Source organism: Stenella coeruleoalba (assembly GCF_951394435.1).
Source record: "Stenella coeruleoalba genome assembly, chromosome: 12".
Classification (NCBI taxonomy): Eukaryota; Metazoa; Chordata; class Mammalia; order Artiodactyla; family Delphinidae; genus Stenella; species Stenella coeruleoalba.
Genome location: NC_137158.1, coordinates 80,507,629 through 80,535,175, shown reverse-complemented (window position 1 = coordinate 80,535,175; position 27,547 = coordinate 80,507,629). Strand labels below are relative to the sequence as shown.

The 27,547-nt window shown below is 53.1% G+C and overlaps 1 protein-coding gene and 1 long non-coding RNA gene across 5 annotated transcripts in view; one reads left to right on the top strand and one right to left on the bottom strand.

Moving 5' to 3' along the window:
• TMEM242 (transmembrane protein 242) overlaps positions 1–363 on the top strand; it is an 84,416-nt gene extending 84,053 nt beyond the window's left edge. For 3 of the 4 annotated variants that reach the window (XM_079939448.1, XM_079939447.1, XM_079939446.1), the window contains one exon: positions 225–363. In XM_079939448.1, coding sequence (XP_079795574.1) covers positions 225–323 — 99 coding nt within the window. In that variant the 3' untranslated portion in view covers positions 324–363. The remainder of the gene's footprint in view (positions 1–224) is intronic. The other variant, XR_013830810.1, reaches the window with a different exon arrangement.
• On the bottom strand, positions 287–25,691 carry LOC307195363. The gene is made up of 5 exons (XR_013830817.1): positions 25,511–25,691; positions 22,827–22,959; positions 3,771–3,912; positions 618–687; positions 287–415 (listed from the first exon to the last, which is right to left on the bottom strand). It is a non-coding gene; the product is annotated as an uncharacterized lncRNA (long non-coding RNA).
• Between the last annotated feature and the right edge of the window lie 1,856 nt (positions 25,692–27,547).

The window sequence follows — 27,547 nt, the reverse complement described above, 5'->3', positions numbered from 1 at the left end:
ATGTTATTTAAGGCCCAGTAGACTTATACTTGGAAAAAGACAAGAGGTACGTCTCATTGTCTTTCAAGGCAGCGAGAACAGTCTTTACCTTTTGTTGGTCTTCCTTCGCCCGGTATCCACAGCAATGATGTATCAGTCGGTCAGCAACGGGGTACGTCTCTCATTGCTTTGGCTCTTTTCCCCATCTTTTAACATCTGATGACTGATTTTTTTTCATCTTTCAGATAAAAGACTTTCGAAGTAAAATGCAATCAATATTTCCAGCAATTCCCAAGAACTCTGAATCGGCTGTTGAATGGGAGGAAGCATTGAAATCCAAATGAGATGAGCATGGTGGGTGGCGTCCAGAACGATTGTTACGGGAAAAGCTGGCTTTGGAGATGTCACACCAGCAAAGGGGCTCGACGGATTTCTCCTAAGGAACACATGCAGATTGTTGAGTGACGCTGTGGGATGGATGGCATTCAGTGTCCCTGTAGGAGGCCGACAGTCATTTCTGTGTGCTGTACTTTATTACAACTGATTTGGTTATGTTCATATGGGGGTGGGGGGTGTTGGAGGGAGGGCAAAGTTTTCCTAAAGTTAGGAAGACTATTTAAAAATAATTATATGGGTACCTTCTCTATGTGGAGGAAATCCCAGGGGAAATACTTCTATGACTGTAACAGTTGAAACCAAGTTTTTTACCTGAAAAACAAAATTATAACGTATGATGGAAAATCTTTATAAACAGACTCCTAACAGCAGTAGTACCTCTAAGTCTAATTAAATAAGTTTTAGCAGCCTTTCTTGTCCGTATGTGGCTGTCAGAACTCGGAGGACTTGCTCCTGTTAGGCAGACTCCAAAGTGACGGGTTAATGGGTGAATCCTGTCCATCAGGCAGTGGGTGTGGCTCTCTTGTCCTGAACACAGTCTTTGATTTGTATATGCCAGTCATTTACCTGACAGCCTCACCTTAGGCCCTGTAAATTCTTAGACAAGAAGCCAGTAACAGATTATGATAACTTGAAAGGATAATCATGTGAAAATAACGATATTATGGGTATAAAATGTACTTTTTTGACAAGTTGGTTCTGGGTCCCGAAACACTGACTGACAGTTTATAGCTTTATTTCAGTTGTCAATATAAAAATAGTCCAATTATCACCTATCTTAACAAATATTTTTAACCAAAAAGATACCTGAGAACTGAGTCTCAGGTAAATTAAAATTTTAAGAAAAGTATTTTAACATGTCAGTATGACCAGAAAATTAACCTCTGGTTGAATATCATTGTGTATTTTCTCTATAATTGCTTAGGCTCTAATTAACAATCAATCAGTTTAAAAAAGTACATTTGAACTTTATCTGTTAAAATGAAACCTTTTAGTTTTAAGAAAAAATTTTAAATGAAATGTCAACTGCCTAATGTAACATTTTTCTCTGGACTGTGTTACCCTGTTAAAATTGCTGTATTGTTAATTAAACAGGTGTAATCAGCACCTGGGATTCCTATGTAACCTGTTTAAAATCCAAGACTAAAAGAAAAGGATTGTGAAATTTATCTCAGGGTATGTGGAGTAGCAAAATAACTTCACCCACCTTTCATTTTTAACTAAATCTCTGCTAATAAAATAGCTCTAGTCTTTGAATGCAATGAAGGAAGGAAATCGGGAGGAAAACTGAACAGGTTTTTGTCCCTATTATGAGTCTGAGTCTAGGTGGGTGGTGGGTGTGCCACCACCCACCTGGAAGCCTAAAGGAAGGAATGTTTGAGTGCATGTTTGTGTGACATGCCTAAGGTTTACAAAACCCTTCCCATATGCGTCTGTTGTCCTTAAGGGATAGGGGGGTGGGGGGACGGACACAACGACTCCCATAGTAATGATGGTGAATCACCTGCTGAGGAAAGGTTGATGGGGACAGATTCCCTAGAACCGGTACCAAGCATAGGCTCCAGTTGCATTTTAAAAGCCAAAATGAAGTAACAAAGATGAAAGTTAAAAGAAAAACAAGCAATATGACTGACTAAAGTGATTTTTTTCTACAGTCAGAACTCAGATATCAGAAGATGTCATTTGTCTATTCCTTTTATACCAGAGGCATATTGTTAAACTGGTTAATGGAAAGGAAAAGTGTTTAACAGATAATGTTACTCTTTATGTGAAGTACCATCTGTGTACTGAGTTCTGAACGTTCCTGGATATGGAAGAGGGGAAATGTTATGGAATCTCAAGTTTGCCTCCTTCTCTGTCTTCATCTTGGGTAGAGCATGGCAAACACAATCACATTTATCTCCTGGACCATAAAGAGTTTTAATCACCCTATCAACCAGGATGACATTTTTCACAGACTTAAAAAGGAACAGAGCAGACATTATCTTGCCATAAGCAGTCCATTTCATGGAGGCTGAGCACTAGAAATTGTTTAGAGGGTGGGCAGCACGCCGTTCCCACTTCACGCGTAAGCCGCCATTAAGGCGGCTCCCATAAGAACGCCGCTTACACTGGCTCAGCGTTAAGCTTTAGAGTCTCGGCGCCAAGCTGTTGGAGAAAGCAGCGTGGAGTATATAGAGAGACCGTGGTGGGCAGGGGGCGACTTCCAGGGCCTCAGGATTCATTCAAGGGGAAAAACAAACGCCTATTCTGGTAGGTTCTTGCTGCCCTGTAAAAACGTATCCATGGGCGGCTGCTGTTTTCAGACTTAAGAAAATACGGTTTCTGAACAAACTGGGAATGAAAAATAGGGCACAAGACGCCCTGCGGCCTGTCTCTACAAGAAACAAGGATCCTAATGACGGGAGAGACAGCGAGCCGCTGCCCAGGCCCCGCAGAGCCGAGGTGTGACCGCAGGTGACCCTCCCTCCATCGCACTGACACAGGCTGACGCTGGAGAAAAAACCTGCCTCAGCTGCTCGGTCCAAAGGGGGCACCTCATCACCTCGCCTGTCGTACATTCTGCTTAGTCTCACGGATAGTGTGGGACTCAGCTTGCAAATTAATCCTTGTAACCTAAGAGGAAGGTAAGAGAAATGAAGGGGGGTGGGGAAAGCCCATGGGGACAAAGGTAATTAAAATCCACTGAATTTAGCAATTTCACTTGGGGCAAAATTTAATCTCTCCTAGGTTTGGTTCTGTATCTTCTTTAAAACAAACATTTAAGTACAAATGAAAATCAGCCAGGGAAAATATAAAATTTCTCCAAATCGTTAAATTTCTCATGAAAGTTAGCAAAATACACATTTTTATGGAACTTTATCAAGTGCAAGTGAGATGTTTTTCCTTTCTGCCGAGTCACTGAGTTATATGTCAAGGATCTGGGTTTCTGTGTTGGTGTTATCAGGATTAATTATCAAAGGCTGTGCTTTTGTGAGTCTAGAAGAGGAAAGGAAGCATCTCCGGCAAGCAGTGATATTAATCTTGTAACAATGAGTGAGGCTGTTAGCAGATTTTGTCTGACGGCAGATTACTCAGTTTTGGAGAAAATTATAGTAGCACAGTTATCAAGAAGTACGCAGAGTTCAACTTTTCTGCCCAAGTACTAGTGGAGTGATTCAGGACCTTAATTTATATTTCTTACATAAGCTAGGTGAGGCCTTTTGCCTTTGGTGAGGCAAGATCACTTACTAAAAAAGAAAACAAAACCATAGTAAAAAACAAAGAAAACAAGATTCCATATAAATGTTAATGACAGAAGGGTACGAGCCAGTCTTAATGGACTCCCCTAAGAATCTAAATTAGGCAAACCAAGCAAGCTTGGCACATTTATAGAACACCTTCTACCTGCTTACCTGAAAACGCTCCAGAAATTCATCCTCACACTGCCCCTGACGTCCCGGGCTTAGAGTGGGAGTGTAGGTCTGCAGCCCAACAGAAAACGCCACAGGACACAGCGAGGGGGCTGCCTGGAACTCCAGCACGAGGGCCCGCTGCCTGCAAAGAGCAAGTGGACAAAGTTGAGCATAAAAGCTTGCATTTGACGCTCTCTACGGAGCTGTGCTAAGCTCTGCAGAGTCCCTTGACTCTGCCAACCGGGGTGATGGGAGGGTGTTTATTTTTACTTTATTACTACTGGTTGTCTTCTCCAACTGTCCCTGTTGGAGGCTCTGTTTCCCTTCGCTTCCTACTGTGAGCGAAGCCCAAAAGGTGGACATTCTCATCTGGACGAGCTGGGCACTTACCAGGGGCGGACGGTCACGGCCCCCATCACCACCTTTACCTGTATCCTTCTACCTCCCTTCAGTCCGCAGTGGCCACAGCTAGCTACAGATCCTTCAGCTGGGACAGAGTTTACAAAACTAAGAAAATGCTAGTAGTCAATCTCACGCAAAGCTAAAATAAGACCTTGTTAAAAAATAAGAACGATTGAGGAAACCCTTTCCTCTGAGCTTGCTCTTACGCCAGCCCTGGTTCTCTTTTCATAGATTCTTATTACGCACGACTGTAGTACAGTATCTGTGGAAACAGCACTTTATCAAGTCTTCCAACTCCCTGTTTAAAGGGAGACTTTTCTTCGACATAGTAAGTGATGAGACAGGCTCTCCTATGGTGGCCAAGAACGCAGGGAGACGGGTTCCCTGAGCCTTATTCAGGCTCCTGCAGAGCTGGAGATGGACGGCACTTCAGCCTGCAGGATGGGGCTCCGACCCAACAAATCCCAGTTTTCCCTGTGCCTCTTCAATTCCCGTGGTGTCCAAATTTGACGTCTCTGATATGTCTACGAATACTGAGTTGGGGGTGGAATCCAGATTCTTCTCAGGAGTGCATTTGCTTTAACTTTTCAATACTATTGAAGGAGCAGGGAAGGGCTGGGTTAAAACACAGGGTCAGGTGATGCCTTAGAGAAACACCTGCATCCCTGACAAGGAAGCAGATATTCATCCTTGTGTAGTTTCTTCAGGTTCAGGATTAAGCCCTTAGTAAATATAGGGAGGGAGGGAGGGAAGGAGGAAGTGAGAGAAAGAGGGAGAAAGGAAAAGGAGATGGGAGGGAATGGGAAGGGATGGAGAGAAAGAAGGAAGGAAGGGAGGGGGAGGGAGGGCAGAGGGAGGACCAGATGGAGAAGGGAGAGAAGAAAGTGGGGGCAGGGGCTTCCTCACTGGGAAGAGGGTCCACAAGTCCAGGACCACACATCCAGCTCCTGGAGAAACTGACACTTGCCTTCTCATCCATGCAGACCACATCTACCTCAGCCACCAACACACGGGAGAATAAAAGCAGATCAGAATGATAAAAATTAGTTTCTGAAGTGAGCCCTGGGCCCCTGCTGGGGTTTCTAACTCCCAGTCCTATGACTAGATAGTCCAAAAATTAAAAATTTAAAGCAAGATCCTAATGCATTCACCAGCTCTGAGTTGCCAAGCAGGAACAGAGAAGATCTGGAAGAACAAGTATTACTCAGGATGTCCTCATGTCTGGCCAATTCTCGCTGTGTAGCACCTGGTCAGGGACCCAGAGGTATGAATGGGAAGCATTCTCCCTGAAAACAAATGACCTCAAAAAAAAAAAAAAAAAAATCCCTGCCACTTCTCACTTCACTTTAGAAACCTCACTCTCTTCCCATTTGTTGGCAATGCCATCTAGAAATAAGGCTCCTTCCTCCTCTCTGGGGTGGAGTTTTATTCTGTAGCCAGAGCCCCTGAGTTGAAGTTCTCAGAGCGCTGAGAGCAGGAAGGGCACAGAACACCTTGGGCTCGGTCACCCGGGCGCAGCGCTGTTCACTGAAGAAATCAGGCAGAGACCAACCCACCACCCACTTCCCTGTGGACCTAATATAATTCTACCTAATCTACCCAATTTGTGCCTTTGATGTAAGCTTCGGCAGTACATCTGACTCTTTGGCTAGTCGCTAAATCATTGTGAGCACACGTTAATTACCCAGCATGACAAAGGCGCGGGTCGGCTGGTTTTCCTGGGCTGTGTGTGCCGGGAGGCGCAGGAGTTATTAGAAAAGTTCGGGCCGGCGGGTTAATATCATCCCTTCTGGCATCCGTGTGTAATGCCACACCCCGTGCCTGGTTTAAGAACTGAAATTAAAAACAGCTCTCTCAAATACACGACAGGCCGACAGTCTTAACGGCCCTGAACTGTCCTGACCGGGGGCAACGACTATCCTCTGCGGCTCCAAACTTCTAAATCACCCGCTCATAGTAGCTGCTCAGCAGCCCAAGAGCTGCGCCGACCACGTCACATCCAGTGGTGGTCAGTGACACGGCGGGCCAGAGACAGCGCCTTCTCTAGACGGCAGCATCCCTGAGCTAAGTGGCGTCCCGGGAGGTGGGGAGCTCTGAGTGCCGCGTGTGTTTGGTCTGCCCCGGAAAGCATTCCTCAAATCACCTGGCAACTAACTTCAGGTGCATCCGCTAAACACGAAGCGCCTCCAGTCCAGCAGCAGCCGTTGCTGCGGGGCAGCCCACGCGCACCCCCTGAGCCGCCCCCTCCTCTCCATGTCCCTCTCTGCTTTCTTCCGTGGTGGCCAGAAGATGCCGGCACACCGCCCTCTCGGCCTCGGTCTTCTGACTCGCCTACACTTTCTCCAGCTGCTTGTCTTCCGATCCTCCTCCAACACCTGGAGAAGCAAGATCCTGTTCCTAAGCAGAGGAACATCTAGGCCAACCTGGGGGACGTCCTCCCACTCTCCTAGCTGGCAGAAGGTCAAGGCGGGGCGTCCCAGTCCTGGGGCTTTCGAGGACTCCCCGTGTTTCTCTGGGCGCTCTGCGCCTGGACCTGCCCCGAGCTCTCCAGGGGAGACAGAGTGAGCAGCATGTCGGCAGGCGCACCGGCCCCGGCCTTTACTTTTTCTCTCTCGGAACAAGGGCCTGTGGACGAGCGATGCTGTGACGCTGTGTGTCCCGCTCAGTCCCGTTGCCTCTTCGTAGATGGTGCCAGCAGTCTGGCAGCCGCCTCCCTCTTCCCTCTGAAGATGACTTGTTCTCAATGGCTGGTCTGCTCTTGGGAGGCCTGCGTTCTGGGCCCCCGGGCAGGGGGCCTGAGCTCTGCCCAGCGCCCCTGCTTCCTGGCCTGGGTAGTCAGGCCCCAAACCTCGTCCTTGTTCCCGGTCAGCCCCCAAGAGTCTCTTCAGCACCACCCGCTATGCGCCGATAAACATTTTCTCCGCAGCTAAAACCCCTTTATGACAAGCCCCGTGGTCAGCCCTTAAAGCTTTCTTCGCAGTCACACGGCGCCCGGGTAGGCGGGCTGTCCTCTGGGAAGGGGTTTCCAGGGGCCGCTGGTGGCGGGAGGGGAGATCTGAGTCCCTTCGCTTCCTGCTCCGTCCCACCGGACCCCCCCCCCCCCTCCCCAGGCTCCTCCAGCCTCCCGGCCTCAACCCCAAACCTAGCCCCTCCGCTTCCAGCAGGGACGACTTCGGGCAAATGCCCCACGCAGGCCCGCTGTCTCCGTCTCTAAAATGGGCACAAGAACTCCCAAGTCCGCTGCTGGGAGGGTGAAATGCTGGACGCGGCAGCCAGCTCCCGAGACCCCCGGCCCGTGCTGCGGGCGCAGTGGATTTACGCTAGTGAGCCCTGACTCGCTCGCGTGTACGCCGCCCTACTCACCCCGCCGCCGCCGCCGCCGCTGCCGCCGCGCAGGCTCCTCCCAGGGCCTGGGCCTCCAGCTCCTGCGCACCTTATAACCGCCACCCAGCGGGTGGGAGGCCCACGGGCCTGGGCTTCAGGGGCCACACCTGCGGGTGAGCCAGATACTGCGGGGACGGGCCCCCTTCCACCCCAGCGCAGCCCTGAGAGCTCAGGCCACTGGGCATCTAAGGGGGGGACAGAGGGAGCCTCGGTGGCCCAGGTGAGGGCGCACAGGGCCTACAGGTTCACCCCAGTGGGGAAAGGAGCGCTTCTGCACCTCGCTGCTCTGCCGAGACCCTGGTTCTCAAACAGCAATCAGCCCGAATGAGAACCACCCGCATCACCTGAGAAAACACAGGTCCCGGCCCCGCCCACGGCTTCGAGTCAGCGGTCTGGGGCGGGGCCCGAGAATCTGCCTTTCTACCGAGTTCCCCGGGTCGCTGACGCCGCAGGTGCAGGGACCACAGGCTGAGAGCCGCGGCCCTACTCCGTGTCTACCTCCGATGATGGCGCTGGGGACCAAAGGTGTCACAGGACAGCATCTCTGTTAAACAACCTTCTCAGGCTTCTGTGAAAGCCAGAGTTCCACACTTCCTGATTCTGCTTTCTCCCGAGTTTGAGAAATACGCCCGTCCCCTGGGCTGTCACCCTCCAAGGCCCACTCGCCACCCTCCCCTCTCTCGTCACCGCCAGTTCACTTTCCCAGGCAGGACCCTTACTCTTGTCCAGGCAGCTGGGAGGAAGGCGCACCTCCACTCCCTGACCTCGCGGAGGGGCACACGAACCCCAGAAGCGCACAGGGGTTCGTTCAGAAATGAGCAGTGGGCACTGGACGCGTCTGACCCGGCTCAGTCCCCAAGCTGTTTCCTGGGCAGGGAGACAAGGTGACAGTAAACGTCAGCTTGACGAGAGTTCTTCCCCGCAGACCTGAGAGAACGGCCTGGGAGCGGCAGAGGGGAGAGCCTGCGGAGCTGGGTGGAGAGGAGCCGGGGAAGGAGGGCTCCTAGGAGGCCTGGCAGAGAGGGAAGGGAGTCTTTGTAGAAAGCCTTGGCTGACCCGTGAGAAGCTGGGTTTTACCTCTAAGCAATGGCAAGTCCATGGAGTTTTCTGAGCTGGTGACATTATGAAACTGGCATATCCTTTTTATTTTCAAGATTTATTTAGTATTTATTTAATTTATTTCTGGCTGTGTTGGGTCTTAGTTGCGGCATGTGGGATCTTTCTTTGCTGCGCGGGCTTCTCTCTGGTTGTGGCGTGCGGGTTTTCATTCTAGTTGTGGCACGAGGCCTCTGTAGTTAAGGCGCACAAGCTCAGTAGTTGTGATGCGCAGGTTTAGTTGCCCCGAGGCATGTGGGATCTTAGTTCCCTAACCAGGGAATGAACCTGCCTGCGTCCCCTGCATTGGAAGGGGGATTCTTTACCACTGGACCACTAGGGATGTCCCGGCATTTCCTTTCAATCATTCATTTGAAGCACAATCATTAAGCACAATCATTAGGTGCTGGGGGGACACGATGGTGATTAGAGAGCCCCTCCTTGAAGCACTGACGGTTTGCTGGGGACGGGGGGGGGGGGGGGGGGGGGAGGTTCTTTTGACCGTGAAGGATGCACTGGAGGGAGAGCCCGTGGCCTGACCGAGGGTGGCCTTTGCTCTCCCTCAGATTGGGCCCTACCCTGCACTGCCAGGACCTTGCTTGCACACACATGTGGACAACCAGATGACACCTGGTGTCCCACTAGCCGCCCCTTGCTGCTCCTCGGGCCCAGGGGTGTGAACTCCAGCAGGGCAGGCCTCTCTCGAGAGGACAGACCCTGGGAGGAGGCCAGGGTCAGGTGGGTCCCCTTTTGCAGTCCAGGTCCCCCCATCCAAGCCAGGTGCTCTTGCAGCCGTGCACTGAACCTGCCCCTCTACCCTCAGGCTGCTGAGCTGGACCCTCCTGTCACCTTCCCTCAGAGGCCCTCGTCGTTGAGCTGCCGGGATGCTCGGCACTAAGTTTAACCTTGCGTTACAGTAGGTTTATCTCCTTCACATCCTCCTCCTCCTGAATGAGTCTCCAACTTTCTAGTCCCATTTTAGCAACCCTGTTGTGCACATGTCTTTCACTGGAAGCAGCCTAAAACCCTTTTCAGAAGCGGACAGGATATAAATTATAAAAATTAATACTGCTGAAATCTTCCCACTGTCACTCTCTTATTTCTGGACTTATCTGAAGTCCTGACTTGGAGTCTGTGATAAATTCAACAAAAAACATTTTATGCATGGAGACATTTTAAAATTTCTATTTCTGTGAAAGACCCTGGGCTGCTATAATCCTGGACTCACAACTGAGAACTTTTCCGGGGAAATCGGCTTGTAAACATTATACTTCGCATAATGACTGCCTGCACCACCTCACCTAAATCTGAACAGGTATTGCTTAAAATTGGGGGACAATTTTTAGCTAGCTGAGGACATTCCCGCCTTCTCTGGGCCCTTTGCACTTGAGGTGTGACCCCTCCCTCCGCCACAGTCTGGTTCTTCTGGCGATGACCCCGGTTATTCACCCTGGTTGGGCCTCCTGCCTCTCCCTGTGGCCTCCCCCCAAGCCCACCTGGGCTCACCTGGGGAGACGAGACTTGCCTCATCTTCTGGGCCACATGAGCAAGGCAACTGCCCCTTGCAGAGGCAACACTGATCCTAATTGTGGGTCAAATTTTGAGCTAAGAATAGCCTTCTTAAAAAGAATCTACATAACTAAATTTATAAAGTGCTGGCAAAAGTCACAGCTCCAGAGAGGTTGGCCGTGTGGCATGATTCTCACCGCGAACAGCATCATCACAGCCATTTACATATATATGCATCTATTTACATGCAGTTATCCCTGGCTGCTGAGGTGCCTGTGATTTTGATAATCTTCTGTACACTATTCTGCACGGACTTTTTTTTTTTAAGTGACCATGGATCGCTCTTTGAACTAGAAAAAAAACGGAGCTTTTAAAATAATTTTGAGAATAAGAAAACACTGCCTACTGTATATTGGTTGATCTAAACCCCCAGACAGTCCTCAAGTCCAGTTCCCAGGAGGGGAAGCAGAAATGCCCCGACTCCCTCTCCAGAATCACAGCCCCACCTCCTGAAGCCTGTCTCCATCCTGGCTCCTGCCTGCCTGGCGCCTCTCAGATTAGATTAGGTCATCAGGATCTCTCCACATTCTCTCTGCCTCTGGAGTGAAGCCCAAGCTCCCCTCTGGACTTTCCCGCCCACACCCCAACATGAGTGATACGGGTTGAATCATGTACAGCCCCCCAAGGCACGCCCAAGTCCTAAGCCAATACCTGAGAAGGTGCCTTTATTTGGAAACAGGGACTCTGCAGACCTCATCAGATCGACTGGTGTCCTTATAAAAGAGGAGGAGAAGGCACGCAGGCACGTGGAGGAAGACAGCCAGGTGACCAGACGGGAGGCAGAGACTGGAGTCATGTGTCTACAAGTCGAGGGCTGCCGAGGATTTCAGGGAACCCCAGAACTTAAGAGAAAGGCCACGGACAGATTCTCCCCTGGAGCCTTCCGAGGGACTGGAGTGACCCTCTCGACACCTGGATTTTGGACTTTTGGCCTCCAGTATAAATTTCTCTGAGAGAATAAATTTCCTTTGTTCAAAGCCAACCCAGGACACTGATAGAACGCCCTTGTGTGCCCCACACTCACATGAGTCCCGCAGCCTGCTCTGAAGCCACCTGCACCGCCAGCCCCCATCCCACTGGCCTGCACGTGGCCCTACCGCTTGCCTGGCTGTCCCTCTCCTTATGTGCCGGTTCCTGAGGAGCTGGGCCCACGCCCTGCTCCCCTGCCAACCACGGCCCCCATGCAGCCAGCACTGTGCACGCGGTAGATGCAGGGCAAATGTCCCCATCTCGGGGACCCGGTGGGACGCAGAGGGCAGCCTCTCCCGCTCTCCCCTGATGCACCACGACGGCCTTTCCTTCTAAGATCCGTCTACACTCCCACCACGTGCCCCTTTCCCAGTCTTCCCACGTTCGCGTTCTCAAGGACTCGGCGGCGTCGATTTCCGGCTGGACGGGACGGTGGGGCCCAACCTGAGGCTGCGCTTCTCGCTTCTCCCAGCAGAGGGCAGCCGAGCCCGGGCCCCGCGGCCGCCGCGTGTCGCGGTCTGTGCTGGGCCGGGAGCGGGGACAGGCCGCGGGAACACCCCGGCGCCGTCGGCGGGCGACGGCGCGGGACTCGGCCCTTCCGGTGGCCAGGGCCGGCCCGCGCAGAGTGGGGCGGAGGAGCTACGACCGTCACCTCGGGACACGGCGACCGCGGCTCGGGCTCGTCTCATCCGGGCGGCGGGCGCCCAGCCCAGCTCGCGTCCCCGAGCCTCGCTAGCTCAGTCCCGGAGCGCTGCTTCCTTTCCTCCTTCTGCCTCCACTCCCTGACCCCGGGCCATCGGGGCTCCGGGGCCCACGCGGCACACCTCGGACCCCGCGTCCTAGAGGCGCGGCCTCAGCCACGTGGTCACGCACGTCTCCCCCTCTCTGGCCCCCCACCCCCGCGAAGCTGACAGATCCCGACGACAGCGACGGTCCTCAACGTCGTGCAGGGTCTGCGTCCCCAGGACCAGGCCCCCGGCTGCACCCAGACCCGGTCCACCCCGGCGCGCTCCGATTCCTTATTTGCAGCCTCCCTCTCTGTCCCCCTCCTCCGACAGGCAGCACTGCGGGCGACCCCTACCCACCCATCGCGGGCGCCAAGGCTGGAGGTCGGCAGACCTGCCCTCTCACTGCCTTTTTATGACCCCAGCAGTGTTTCTGGCGACGTGGGTTTGACGTGACTTTGCCCAAGTGTTTGCCTCTTCTCTACTTTTTTGAGTGACTTTTCCCCCCCTTGCTGCCAGTAACTACAATGTTCAAGGTACAAAACTGAGAAAACAGACAAGCAAATAAGTGAAAACCTGAAATCCCAGCCTCCGTCACAACCACATTAACACCTTGGTGTCGGTACGGCCACGTCGTGCCCTCTGCGTGCAGACAGATCTGTATTATTTTTCCCCAGTGAGGATCACACCCTCTCGGGACCTCTGTAACCTGCTCTTCCACTCAGCGACCCACGAGAGCATCTCACCACGAAGGCCGCAGCTGAAAACGCACCCGGGGGCCCCGAAGCCGGCGAGGGCTCCCTCCGGGGACCTCTGGGGGGCAGGAGCGTCACAGGCACCTGTCTCCAAGGCTGGCACTGCCCTAGGTAGGTAAGGTCTCTACTGGGAGGCAGCGGCCTGGGGTTTCGGTTCCTCCTTTTGAAGAGACACCCCCCCCATGCCCGCCCCTTTTCTCCAGCTCCGCCCACCTTCGAGTGGAAACAATTCTGCGCTTTTAGAGCACCTCCTCTCTCCCCTGTGACTATATTCGAGAAACACAGAACTAATCTATATCCACACACGAAAGAACATCATTCTTCTTTCTGCATCTGGGCTGGGAAGGATGGGCCTCCAGATCAGTGGTTCTCAACGAGGGGTGAGGGGAGACGATTCTGACCCCAGGGGACCTTTGGCAACGTCTGGAGACGTCTTTGTCATGACCTCGGGGGCTGCTGCTGGCACCTAGTGGATAGAGGCCAGATATGCTGCTGAACAGCCCACAAAGCACAGGACAGCCCCCAGAAGTGAAGAATTAGCCACCCCAAAGGTCAACAGTGCCAAGCTCCGGACCAGAGGGTCCTCGACGCTCTCCTCGGGGCCCAAGAGCCTGGCAGCCTTGCTCGGCCTGTAGCCCCACCCAAGGGGCCATGGCCTTGACTGGTCACTGCTAGGCCCTGTCCACTCGGCCAGGACATGAAAGGGCTGCTGACAAAGGCGGCAAGAGGTTGAAGTCTCCTGAGCGAGCGGACGGACGGAGCAGTGAGGTGGGGGAGGGTCGGGTGCAGGGGAAGGTAATTTGGTAGCCCTGCTTTGCTCATTGTCATGGTTTGCAACGTTCCCAGAGCTATTCAGGACCACCTGCAATTCACCCCTCTCGACTGCAGACTCCCAGGGTGTTAGAGCTCAAGGGAACCTGAGACGTTTCTAATCTGACCGCATCATTTTCCAGGTGGGACACGGGGCCCCATCTGAGGTGCACTCAAAGCCTCGCGCCCCAGTTTCTGAACTTACAAAGAGCAGCATCTCCCTGTGTCAGGCACCAGCTGTGCCTGGGGCTCTTTCACGCACCTCTGCACCACTCACGAGCCTGTGACGGAAGAGTCGCCCCACCTTACAGGTGAGCACTCTTGAGGCTCTCAGACTCCAGGGGATTTACCTGAAGCCACAAAGCCAACGGGGGAGAAGGACATCCACCCAGGTTTCTCCCGCCCTAAACCAGACTAGGCCGCTGGCTCTCAAACTTCAGTGCTCACTAGAATCCCCCAGGGCGTTTGGAAAATGCTGATGCCAAGGTCACGCCCCGGAGATCCTGATTTAACTGGTTTGGGGGGCGTCTGGCCACTGAGACTTTCAAACGTTCCCCAGGAGTGTCCAACTGCAGCAGAGTCAGAGAGCCCTCGGGACACACGCCCTCCGACCCACACCCCAAGACCGACGTTAATGTCGGGGTGTGGTGGGGCAGGGGAGGAGCTGTTGCAAGAAATCGTGAGATCCTTGAATGGCTTCTTGGGAACAAGCCCATATTTTGTGTCTAGAAGCCTTAGCATTGGCTTCAAATGGGCTTCCTTTCCACCTGAATGTTCAGGTTCCGAAACCTGGTCAATTTGAGACCTGTATTTTCTGGCTGCTTCTTCCTCCTTGGATGTTTGGAGAATTGAAATAACAGCTTCATATATTCCTGTGGTCCAGGGGCGAGGTTCACCAGCCGTCCCAGCGCCAGGAGGGAGCAGACCTGGGAGCTGCTGCCTGGGGGTTTAAGAGCTTCAAGGGTGCCACTCCCAGGGATATTTGCATTTTTAGCAGAGACTCTGGAAAATGGAGAATCCTTCCTACTAACAACATAGGAGAAGGCGGCATTCCAGACGCCAAGAGGCAGGACGGGAGATGACTCGGCCTGGGGTGGCGGCTGGTGTTTCACCCCTGACCCCAGTCCTCCTAACACCTTCTTTTCCCAAATTTATCTGTTCACTCCTTTTTAAAAAACGAGTCTCAGGCCTGACACAAGTGAACAAACATTACTTAAAACTTTAAGCCGTCTCTTCTTCCCTTGAGTTGGATATAGCATCTGCATTTTTGTCTTTTAGTGGTAAGAGCATTTTACACCCTACAGAGCACAGGAGCACGCAGAATCTCATTTAACCCTCACAACCGTCCTGCCAAACGCAGATGATCATCGGCATTTTGTAGACGAGGCTCCCAGAATCTCAGGGGGCTCCGCCGGTGCTGGTGGGCAACAGGCTTCTGACTTGGGGCCTCGCCTCCCATGGCCTCAGCGGGCGGCCTCCTTCCTGGGGGCATTTGTTGAGTCCGGAAACAGGCGCAGGCCGCAGGCATATTGTAGCGCTGCTCCCTGGCTGCCCCTGGAGCGCTTCACCCCTCATGGCCCCTCTTTGCTGGAGCAGGAACTCCTCTCAGGCCCTCGCTGCTCCGGGGTCAGCTCAGCCACCTTTGGCCTCCCTGTGCTGGCTGTTCTTAAATTGCTGTGTCGGCCCAACCTAGGATAAGTTATGTTACTTTTACTCAAGACTTCATATTTTCTATGTAAGTTCTCCCATCCACATCTCTGGGCCAATCGTATTACAACACTACTCTTCTCAGCTGGTTGGATGATCTTAATATGTCTTTAGCTCTCCATGGTATTTTATTTTTATTCACATTCTTCAAGCTGTACACAGGACAGGAGTATCTACATAGAAAGGGCTGACGCATTCTGCAAGTTTGTGTTTGTGGTGTGTGTGTGTATGTGTGTGTGTGTGCGCGTGCCGTAACAGCGTGGGTGTGTTTTCACCTACTGGACTGATTCTCAAGCGTGGTTGCAGAACTGCGGCAGCCGCAGTATCGCTGGGAACCTGTGCGAAATGCAGATCACAGAGCCGCGCCCCAGGCCTGCTGACTGGGAGACTCAGTCTTACGTCTGAACAAGCCCTCTGGGTGATTCTCTTGCTTGATAAGGTTTGAGAACCACTTATCTTCAGGATAAATCAGTTTTTTATAATCTGCTCCCTAAGATGGAAACTTAGGATTTGCTCTGTTAAGATCGAAACATAAACAATGAGCCCTGACATTGTTGCAGAGGCGTCAGTAGACGTTTTCTTTTTTCAAACTTATTAAACTGATAAGACATGCTTATGCGGGCGCACACACACACACACACACACACACACACACACACACTCATCTTCCCGCCCTCCTATTTTGAGAGACCTCCTCTTGGCATCTGGCTCATACTCCTGGGGACATTCAGTCATTGAGAAAAGCAGGTCTGAGCCTCACTATTTCACACTAATGTAATTCAAAGAGAATGGCTGAAGAAAGCAAATGATTAAGCCAAAGAAATGAAGCTGCGATGGTGGAATTTTAGGCACCTGGGTGAGGGGTGGTGGTGATGGTAGTGGAAATGGAGGTGAAGATGGTGGTGGTAGTGATGGAAGTGGTGGTAATGGCGGTGCAGTTGATGGAGGTGGAGGTGATGCTGGTGTCCTTGGCGGTGTAGGTGTGGGTGGTGCAGCTTACATACCAGTCTCTCAGATCATATTACCTGCCTCCCCGACTCCTCACTCAAAAAGTCTGCCCTGCAGGTGCCGTGGCGTGCCCCATGGTGCGTGTGCTTGGACTTGTGTGAGCATGTGTCTGGCCACTTTGGCTTTAGTGCCTCCAAAGTTTACAAAACCCCTAAAGCTTTTAAAATAAAAACGGGGGCTAAACCATTTGGATTCTCCAAATTAGAAAGAATAAATGAACCACCCAGCTGCAGTCATGGGCAATTACTGTGATTCTGAGAGGGCTTCGGGTTAAGAGAATGGAAGAGCTGATTATAAACGAGCCAGGAGTAACGAGGGAGGTCAGAGCAGTCCCTGAGCTCTGGGGGAGCGGCCAGCACTCCGCCCCGTCCCACGCGGGCTGGCTGGAGGCGCAGACCTCCTTCCACCCTGGCCTCCAAACCCGGCTGGGGCCGAGGCGCCCGGCCTATTTGTGCAGCTCCGGCAGCTTCAGAAAGAGAAGGCGGCTGTAAATAAACCCAGAGAAGGGCGAGGAATCGAGGGCAGGAAGGGAGAGAGCAGGAGGGAGGCTCCCCGGGAGGGCAGACAGGAATCAGGACTTCTGACCAGGAAAGACGGAGGGCGGAAGGAAGCAGGGAGCCTGCAAAGCACGTGGCCGTCAGGAGGCAGGTCGGTGCCTCTTCCCACTCCACCCTCAGGAATCTCGGGCCGCATGTGCGGATCCACTGCGGTCCTTAAGCAGGCCTCCGGCTTGCCCATTCGCATTCTAATTTTATCCTTGTCTTGATTTTTTTTTTTTTTTTTGCGGTACAAGGGCCTCTCACCGCTGCGGCCTCTCCCGTTGCGGAGCACAGGCTCCGGACGCGCAGGCTCAGCGGCCACGGCTCACGGGCCCCACCTGAAGTCTTTTATCTCTAAATATAGTAACCCCGTGAGGGAGGTTTATTACTATCCCGCAGGTGAGGATGTTGAGGAAGAGAGGCCGAGTCAGCCACCCAGCTAGTGCAGGAGGAGCCCAGACTCGGCCCCAGGCAGCCGGGACCCAGGTCCCAGGCCCTGCGCCACCACATGGAGCTGTCTCTTTACAAGCCGTGATGTGAATTCCCACAGACTCACTCCCAACCCAGCCACATATGCCACCAGATACAGGCCGCGACGGCCAGTGAATCGTTCTCAAGTCCAGCATGACAAGACTAGGTTTGTAGGGGAAACAGTTGTCCTCCAGAGGTTGGGGTACCGCTAGGGAGCCCAGAAGTCCCCCCCCCCCCAGGCATTGGGAGGAGGCAGGGCTCCTTGCAGCCAGACTGTCTGAGGAAGAGCATGAAACCCCCACGTGTCTGCGAAACTGCAGACACTGCAGAGAGCTCCTTGGAGGGCTTCTCACTCAACAGCCCAGAGGCTTGACATAGAAAGTGCAAGGCCCTTTTAACCACAGGGCAGGTGTCCAGAGAGAGGGCACAACCAAAACTGCAGGTTCTGAAAAAAAAAAAGAAAAAAAGCCTGTGGTTGAAGACTATTCTAGGTCAACCCAAACCCCAGCTTGCCTAGTGAACTTGGTCAGCTCGCGACAGGAGCTCAGGGTGTAAAGTGCTGCACGCTTGTGTGTTCGTCTGTTCATTGACACTCGGACTTGTTTTTAGAAAAGAATTGCGGTAGGGTAGAGAAAGCAAACATAAAAATTTCATATATATCTTTAAAAGACCCAGAAAAATGATTTTAAAAATAATCAAGGGCTTCCCTGGTGGCGCAGTGGTTGAGAGTCCGTCTGCCGATGCAGGGGACACGGGTTCGTGCCCCGGTCCGGGAGGATCCTACAGGCCGCGGGGCGGCTGGGCCCGTGAGCCATGGCCGCTGAGTCTGTGCGTCCGGAGCCTGTGCTCCGCAACGGGAGAGGCCACAACGGTGAGAGGCCCGCGTACCGCAAAAAAAAAAAAAAAAAAAAAAAAGACTTCAAGCACTGCCTTAGATTGTGTGTGTGTATGTGCATATGTGTGTGCGTGTAGGTGTATGTACATATGTGTGCATGTATATGTATACGTGGGTGTGTGTGTATATATATGTGTAGATGTGTGTATGCGCACGTGCGTGTAGGGGTGTATGTATATGTATATAGGGGTGTGTATATTTGTATATGGGTGTGTGTATGTGTATGGGTGTATATGTGTAGGTGTATGTATGTGTGTCTGTGAATGTATGTGTATGTGTATAGGTGTGTGTATGGCATGTGTGTGTATGGGTGTATGTGTATGCATGTGTGTATACATGTATGTGTATAGGTGTGGCATGTATGTGGGTGTATGTGTATCTGTGTATGTAGGTGTGTATGTAGGTGTGTGTATGTGTATAGGTGTGTGTGTGGCATGTATATGGGTGTGTGTATCTGTGTATGCATATGCGTGTATACGTGTGTATGTGTAGGGGTGTGTATGGGTAGGTGTATAGACGTGTGTGTGTGTGTAAGGTGCTCTTCTTCCAGGCACTGTCCTTTACTTCAGTTCCTAATTTTATTAAGTCATCAGAGCTCTTCACTGAGTGTTCAGAATATTCAGTTAATCGCGTCTCTGCAGAAGCCAGTGCTGGCCCCACCGAAGGGGCGGCCGCACTCCCTCTCTCTCCTTCAGCTGACCCCCGTCCCAAATCAAAGTCACAGAGCAGTTAACTCTTTCTGTGAGCAACATTTTTTAACTCCCACAGTTACTACCTTCAGGCCAGAAACAGAGCCTAAGTTCTGGAACTGACAGCTGCTCTATGTCCTTCACTCACGCAGCACCTGTGTATCGAGTACTCGCACTGTGCTGGGCGCTGTCTGAAGTGTGAGGACCCTGGTGTGGCAGGGACAGGGTGAGCCTGGAGTGTAGCGGTGGGTGGATATTGGGCAGGCGGGGGGGAGTGTGGGCGGGAGTCCCCTCTGAGGCCGCCCGCTGAAAAGGCAGGGGCCCTGCAAAGAGCGGGGGAAACGGCCAAGGCCCCAGAGGAGAAGCAGCCTGGGTGTTCCAGGGACCAGGAGAGCTGGAGTGTGGCCAACAGCAGGAGGATGTGAGGACAGGACACAATCTGCAGGGCCCAGTGCAAAATGAAAACGCGGGCCCTCGTTCACAAATTATTCAGGATTCCAGACGGCGACAGCAGAGGAAGAAGGAAGCGTGGGACCGGCGGGACGGCAGACGTGGTGCCTGTGAAGCCGGCCCTGTGTGAGGAAGGGGCTGAGAGGTGGACGGGGCCGGATCATGAGGCCTTGGGCCGAGGAAAGAGCTGGATTTTATTCTACAGGTCTTCCTCGACTTATGATGGGGTCACATCTGATAAACCCATTGTAAATTGAAAATACTGTAAAGGTTGAAATGCGTGTAATACACCAAACCTACCGGACATCACAGCTCAGCCTCACCCACCCTAAACGTGCTCAGAACACCTACATGAGCCTACGCTGGGGCAAAATCGTCTAGCACAAAGCCTGTCTTACAATAAAGTGTTGCATATCTCTTGTGATTTCCTGAATACTATACTGAAAGTGAAAAACAAAGTGTCCGGGTACAGAGTGGCCGCAGGCGTATTGGCTGTTGACCCTTGTGACCGCGGGACTGCTGGCGCTGCCCAGCATCGCGAGAGAGATGGTCCCGCACATCCCTAACCTGGGAAGAGATCTAAATTCAAAGTTCAAAGTGCAGTTTCTACCAAGTGTGTATCACTTTCACACCATCATAAACTTGAAAAATCTTAAGTCCAACCACCGCAAGTCGGGGACGGTCTGTACCTGTGCTGGAGGCTACAGGAAGGGCCCAGGCCTGGGGGGATCTGCGTGGGGCCTGTCTTTGAAGCACCACTTGGCGCTGCGTGGGGAACCCAGGAGGCCGGCCTGGCCTGGGGCTGTACAAAAGGAGATGGTGGGAAGACGGCGGGCTTTAGGGAGGGCTGATGGGCCGGCTGTACGCAGCGAGGGGACAGAAGCCCTGGAGTTCTGCCTCATGTTTGTGTTTGGAGAGGCCCATTAGCCAGCCCTGTGGGAATGTGGACGACGGGGCCTCCCCCGGGGCGGCCACACCTCTCTGAACAGATGCCCTTCTCTCCCTTCACAGAAGTCCGATCCCAGCTCACAGCCGGCGACAGTGCTTGCTCGAGACGCCGCGCGGTCGGAGGCCATGCTGCCAGATGCTACCTCTCCCCACTAAGAAATCCGAAGACAAAATGTGCAGCCACTGTCCAAAACTAACATGTACAAAACAGCACAGAGCCCGTTCGAGCAGCAGGTGTCACAGCAGTAAACGCTGGAGCCAAACGCGTTGGCTCTGGCAATGCTCGTGCGTGTCTTGTCCTGGAAATGGAGTTCATCGAAATTGGGAACTGGGAATCGACAGCTCAGCAAAGCTGCCCTCACCGGCTGCCATCCAGAGCGCTGCCGGGAAGGGCAAGGTTACCACTGCTCGAGTGCCTGGCCCGTGCAGGGTACGGTCAAGTGTTCTGGGGCCATTCCCCACGTTGTCTGACTCAGTCCCTCCCACAGCCTGTGAAGTCAGTAGGCTTCTCCCTAATTTTCAGATGCTAAAAATGGGGCTCAGAGAAGCTGAGTGATTCGTTCAGGCTCACACAGACAATTAAATGGAGCCCAAATTTAAAAGTGGGGGTGGGGGCAGATCCTACGAGCTAATGCCCCCTTTTCTGTGCTAATGGCACCTGGCTTTTATGGAAACTGGCTGGCCCCAAGAGATGCATCCTGACTGGTCTTGGCCGGTCACAAGACTCCTGTCCTCCTTTGCCACTGTTAGTATGGGGTGAGCCTCGGACCCCTTCTGGCCAATGAGATGGGAGAGAAAGCGGCGGGAACAGAAACTTCTGGCAAAGATTTTCTCCCTGATAGAAAGGAGAGAGCAGTTCAAGGACAGGTCCCCTTGGCATCCTCTGCCTCTCCTTCTTGCTGGTGGACATGTTGTGGGAGGGTAAGGTGTCTGCCTGTGGCAGCCTTTTCAGCACCATGAGGCAATAAGGATAAAGCCAACCAGCTGAAGATGCAATGGAAGCCTGGCACGTGCCCAGGGCCCGGATGACACGGCTGGGCTGTCCAACCAATCTTAGGACCTCCTACCTCCAGACTCCTGTTGAGTCAGCAGCAAACGTCCAGATGGTCGAAGCCATGGTCCGTCAGGACTTTATTAGTTATTTTCCGTTAAACACCTCCTAAGGTAAACCCTGGGTTGGTCTAACTTCAAAGCCCATGATCTTTTTCCTGTTACCCTCTGATGTTTACATGGGGTCCAGTTGTCACCCAAGGTCCGGTGTCAAACTACTGCACAATAATTACGAAAATGATCAGACTTTGAAACTGAAGAGAAAGCTGCCAGTTTAAAGAAGGACAGGGGGTCAGTTCAGCAAGGTCAGAAATCTGGCTTCTTGGTTGTGCTTGGCGTGAATCCCAGCATCACGGGACTTCCAAGCCGGAAGAGAACGAAACGATCACCTGGTCCAACCCGGTGCTCCAGAGGACGAAGCTGAGGCTGTGAGAAGCTAAGTGACTCACGCCGAGGCCCGAGGGCAGCATCGGCCCTGGGACGGGAATCAGCACCCTGCTGGCCCCCGCTCACACAACCTCTCCTCGCTCCCCACACAAACTCTTCATCAACTTTGCCCCAAACTCTCACTGGCCAATCACCTCAGATCAAGAAAAGACTGTCAATGTAATCATATTCTTGTGACAGGATAAACCCTGGTTTCTTTCACACACATTTCCTTGTTGAGTCAAGTTACCAGCCTGTTCCAACGCGCTCAGTAACACAACACGCCCAGAAAATGGAAAGAACCCAGAGACACTGGGGCGCAGAGGGGTCAAGTTCTTGGCTTTTCAGATTAAAATCGTTTCTTGAATCCCATCACAGAGATAACTGTCTTGAAGGCAAGTGCGCTCAAGGGATCCAGTCAGAGGCGTTGCCATCAACACCGCACTGCGAGTCAGAGGACCACACGCCACGTGAAGACGGCTCAGGCTGCGGGGGAAGGGGCTCGGGTGCGGGGACGCCCTTAGAAGGGGACTGATGTCCAGGGAGAAGGGGCGGGGAGGACAACAGGGACACGACACAGGCTTGAGGAGACGCAGACCCCTCTCAAGGGGAGTGGGGGGCCGGCACCAGGTCACTAAGACAGGACTTTGGAATCCGAGGACAGAGGGCTCGGGCCTCCTAACTGTCTGGAGCTCTGGGAGGGCCGCCCGGCGCACAAACAGAACCCATGCCACCGAGGACTGGGCCAGGAGAGTCGAGGTGTTTTCCTGGAGCAGCGGAAGAGAGGCTGGTTGATAGTCCTCAGTCTCTCTCAGCCGCAGGGAGGTGGTGGAGGTCGGCAACCCTCCCGGTGCCCTGGAAGGCAAGGCCACGGGCATCGCCATGACCAATACGAGCCTGAGGCCACATGGAACTGTGGCCACCTTGGTGGACACCGATAACGGACAGTTCTGGCCAGGGAATCTCATTAGGAATGGACGTCGTTAGTGAAACATGAGAGGAAGACGTCATACCTCCGCGAATGCTAGTGCAAGCAGGGCAGACACTGCCCCTAGGTACCACCACCTCATGTGGTCATTCATTCACTACCACTAAAATGCTACATAACAAAGCACCACAAGCCTGGGTGGTGTACATCTCAGGAGCCCGTGGGGTACAGCTCACCTGAAACGTGCCTCTCACGCGCCTGCAGTAGCTGTGCCGACGGATCTAGGATGGCCTGGGTCACACCTGGGGTGAGAGCTCTGCTCCAAGAGTCTCATTCTTCTCCTGGGTCAGCAAACTAGGGTAGGCATTCCTAGTATTAACGGCAGAGGAAAAGATCAACAAAGTCTAATCAATGCAAGTGCTTCTGGAGCCTCTAACTGCTTCTCATTTGCTAAGATCCCATTGGTCAAAGCAAGTCACACATTCAAAAGCCACAGTCAGAGTGGGTGGGCACTCCTGACGGGACGGGGGAGAGATTGGGCCACTCTTGCAATCTACCAACTGATTTAACTGATCTGAAGCACAAAATGGCTGCTAGATCATGAAACTGTCCACAGTTAACCTGTAATTTACCTAAATTAGGTTTTCCGCCATTAGACAGAAATGGGATTCAGGATAAAAATTAAGTTTAATTGTAGAAAAGATAAAGTTACACTTTTTGCTCCTGTGATTGGTGACTGCGATTTTTTTCCCACTACATTCTTTAAGCCAACGATTCAAAAGCACCAAAGCAATCAGTAAGTTAGCCTTAAATACTATAAAAGCCAGTTTTCTGAAGACTCCAACCAAACCAGGAAATGATATCCGAAGTTGATATGATGTTACTTCCAAAAAGCAAACAGAGAGGCAAGGGGACTCATTAAAAATTCCAATTTGGGACTTCCCTGGTGGCGCAGTGGTTAAGAATACGCCTGCCAACGCAGGAGACACGGGTTCGAGCCATGGTCCAGGAAGATTCCACATGCCGTGGAGCAACTAAGCCCGTGCGCCACAACTACTGAGCCTGTGCTCTAGAGCCCACGAGCCACAACTACTGAGCCCATGTGCCACAACTATTGAAGCCCGAGCGCCTAGAGCCTTCTCTTCACAAGAGAAGCCACTGCAATGAGAAGCCCATGCACTGCAACGAAGAGTGGCCTCTGCTCGCCGCAACTAGAGAAAAGCCTGCATGCAGCAATGAAGACCCAACACAGCCATAAATAAATAATAATTAATTTTAAAAAATCCAATTTGGCTTACAACTGTGGATTCTGGAACAAAGTGTGCAGGAGCCTCTGACACTCTTCCTAGAATACCACCTTTCTAATGGCAGCCATCTCTGTAATTACAACGATAACTGCTTCAAATGTAAAATACCGCTTATCGGGCTAGAAGATCTGTCTGGGTCAAGGCAAAACATAACACTCAATTGCTTGTTGCCAAGTGAATAATGTTTTCATCAGTAAACCAGTCCTGGGGTATAATCTCACGTGTTATGGGTGGCTCAATTTAGGGCCGACTGGAACACCAAACCCTAAAGACAACGTTCCACGTTGCCCCTCGTACCAGAGGTTCTTTCTCTGAACCTCCTTTTCGCTGAGCTATCCAGAGTAAAGGAAGGGCCACGGCCTCGGGGGGCAGGGAGTAAAACCAGAAGGGACTCGGATGCCACGGGATGAAGGAAGGGGTTCCCTAGGTCACAAGGCTGTGTCTGACGGGAGGGGGGGGTCCCCTCCATTTTCATAAGAACCTTGCTGCACTTGTCAGTGTCCCTGCCACGTCCTGTCAGCTGCCTGTGTGTGTGTGTTTGCCCACGCACACACTGTTCTGTTCCAGTGCTTCAAAAATGTTTTCAGAAACAAAACGTTTGTGTCTCTTTTTTAATTCAAAAAACGTTTATATTTAAGTATCATATGTGCATTATATTTCTACTTCTTATACCCTACAGCAAACTCAGCACCAGAAGTTTAGATTCCATTCATCACCACACTCTTTACCTCTTTTGCCCTCCCCCCACTTCCCTTCTGGTAACCACTCCTCTGTTCTCTGTATTTGTTTTTGTTTGGTTCGTTCATTCATTTTGTTGTTGTTGTTGTTTGTTTGTTTGCGGTACGCGGGCCTCTCACTGCTGTGGCCTCTCCCGTTGCGGAGCACAGGCTCCGGACGCGCAGGGTCAGAGGCCATGGCTCACGGGCCCAGCCACTCCGTGGCATGTGGCATCCTCCCAGACCGGGACACGAACGCGTGTCCCCTGCACCGGCAGGCGGACTCTCAACCACTGCGCCACCAGGGAAGCCCCGAACCACCAGGATTTTGGCGTCAGCTGGGCCGCTGGAGCCGTGCGGTCTGGAGTCCGCCCTTCTTGGCCTCCACCTCTGATGCCCAACCTCTCCATCACCAACCTCCGCGCCCCGCTCCACGCACCGGACAACGCCCACTGGGGACGGGGGGCCACAGCTCTGGGATCGGGGTATTGGGGCCCTCCGTCTCCCTCCCGATTTCCGCCTTCACATCCTGAAAACTACCCCAGGAGCTGGAAACCCAATCGCAAGCACGGCCCCAGGAGCTGTGACTTGAACCCGCGGGGCCGGCGGCCGCACGTGCAGAACTTCCCCTCGCCCTCCGGCCCCAGGAAGATGGTGTCAAGGAAACCCAGCTCTCCCGCGGGCCTCCTTTCTAAAGCTGACGTTAGAACCGGTGTGTGGAGACGCAATACACCTGAGCTCCCAGCGCCACCGCGCTTCCAGGGGCGCACGCTGGACGCCTCGCGGTACAGCCAGCGTGGGAACTCAGGGTCCCAAGCCCGCCCTCCACCGAGTCCTGGCCCCCAGCAGCGTATCCGCCGCCTGAACCCCCTCCCCGTGCCCCCCACCCACTCTCACCCGCGCCCGGGGCTGGGCTCCACACGGATCCAGTGAAAGGGAGGCATCTTCAGTTCTGGATCCTTTTGAACGACTCCTGTTGGGCCTGCGGTCCCTGTGGGCCCGGGGCGCCCCTGTGGCTGCCGCCACAAACTACTCGGGACGGACCCCGCCCCCAGCGCCGGGCCGCACCCTGATTGGCCCAAGGCCAGGCTGATCTCCATGGCAGTGATTGGTTAGGAGTGGGCACGTGATCCAGTCTGGGCCGGTTTCCTGGCTCCCAATGCAGAGACCCTGAGAGAGAACCCCGTCCTCCGGAGACTGATTGGATGTGCAGCTGAGGGGGATGCAGAGACCCCACGGGACAAACCTGGTGCCACCCCACCTTCAAACGCCCGGCGTGAAGTAACACATTGCCTCATCGACTCCGCCAGCTTCCGTCCTGCTCTTCTGTCCCCTCTTCTGGAAGCATCCAGATTCCCTACACAAATGCTGAAAACACCTGGGCGCTTCCAGGAATCAAATCCTGTTTGGGTTCTGCCTCGTCCTCACCTGGATCATTTCCCTCCTTCCCCACTTGCATGCTCTTTGCTTGACCTTCTGTAGAGACCAGCTCTTTGGGGAGCATCACAGCTGTTTCCTCTTCCACCCAAATGCCCCACCACTTAGGGAGAGCCAGAAGCCTCAAGAGGCTGCCGTCTCCCGAGCCCTGCCCTGCGTCAGGCTGTGGGCTGGGGCTCCACATGCTATCCTTACCTTCTTCTCCAGGACTGTTATTATCCGGACTTTACATACTTGGCACTGAAGCTTGGAGAGGTTAAGTGGCTTGTCCAAGGTCACAAAGCTGGCAGGTGACAGAAACAGAAATTGAACCCTTAGTAGACAGGGCTGCTCCACACGGCTGCCTGCCTACCCCCCCCAAAAGCCCTCACCCTGACCTGCCTTCACAGCAGAGGAGCAGGAGTTCGGGGGCTTCCACCGTGTGGAAGGGAGGGGAAGGCGTGTCAGGTACATTGCCACACTCACTGTGTCACGAACCACCAGGTGTCCTCGATGACGTGACACTGAGCTAGGCATCCCTGCCGCTTTGGCGCTAGGCTTGCCCACGTGGCTCGCTTCAGCTGTGGGCACCTGGGGAGAGTGACGTGATGGTTCCTAGGAGACCCTGTCCGTTCCCACTTGATTTCTTGCACTTTTGCCATGACTGTGAGAAAAAGCTTCCCTGGAGCAGCTGCTGCCCCTTGAGCCTGGGCCCGGCATGCACACCTGGAGTAGAGGCACCCGGCTGGCCCCAGGCTCTGAAGGGAGAAGCTGAGGCTCCCAGCCACAGCCGGCCTAGAGCAGCAACTCCCGGTCAGGTGCAGACATTGCCCCAGCTAAATCTTAGCACATGTCACTGAAGTTCTTGGTTGTTGGCTATGTGCATGGGGGTGAGGGTCACATGCGCTCTGTTTGCACCTGTATTTTCATAACTTGTGCTGGTTTGCCACATCTTTGACGAAGGTGTTTTGGCCTCAGAGTGATACTTCTAGAAGACCTTGTGGGTAAGGCACCTACTAGAGCAGGGGTCCCCAACCCCTGGGCCATGGACGGTACCAGTCTGTGGCCTGATAGGAACTGGGCCGCACGACAGGAGGTGAGCAACAGGGTAGCAAGCGAAGGTTCATCTGTATTCACGGCCGCTCCCCGTCACTCGCAATACCACCTGAGCTCCGCCTCCTGTCAGATCAGCACCGCATTAGCTTCTCACAGGAGCGCGAACCCTGCTGTGAACCGTGCGTAGGAGGGATCTAGGTGCTGCTCGCTCCTCGTGAGAATCTAATGGCTGATGATCTGAGGTGGTGATGCCAGTGCTGGGGAGTGGCTGCAAATACAGATTATCCTTAGCAGAGAGGTCTGACTGCACAGAGACCATAATAGGTCAATTACTTTGTATAATTATTTCATTATAGATTACAATGTAATAATAATAGAAACAAAGCACACAATAAATGTAATGCACTTGAATCATCCCGAAACCATCCCCCCATCCCCCACCGTCTGTGGAAAAACTGTCTT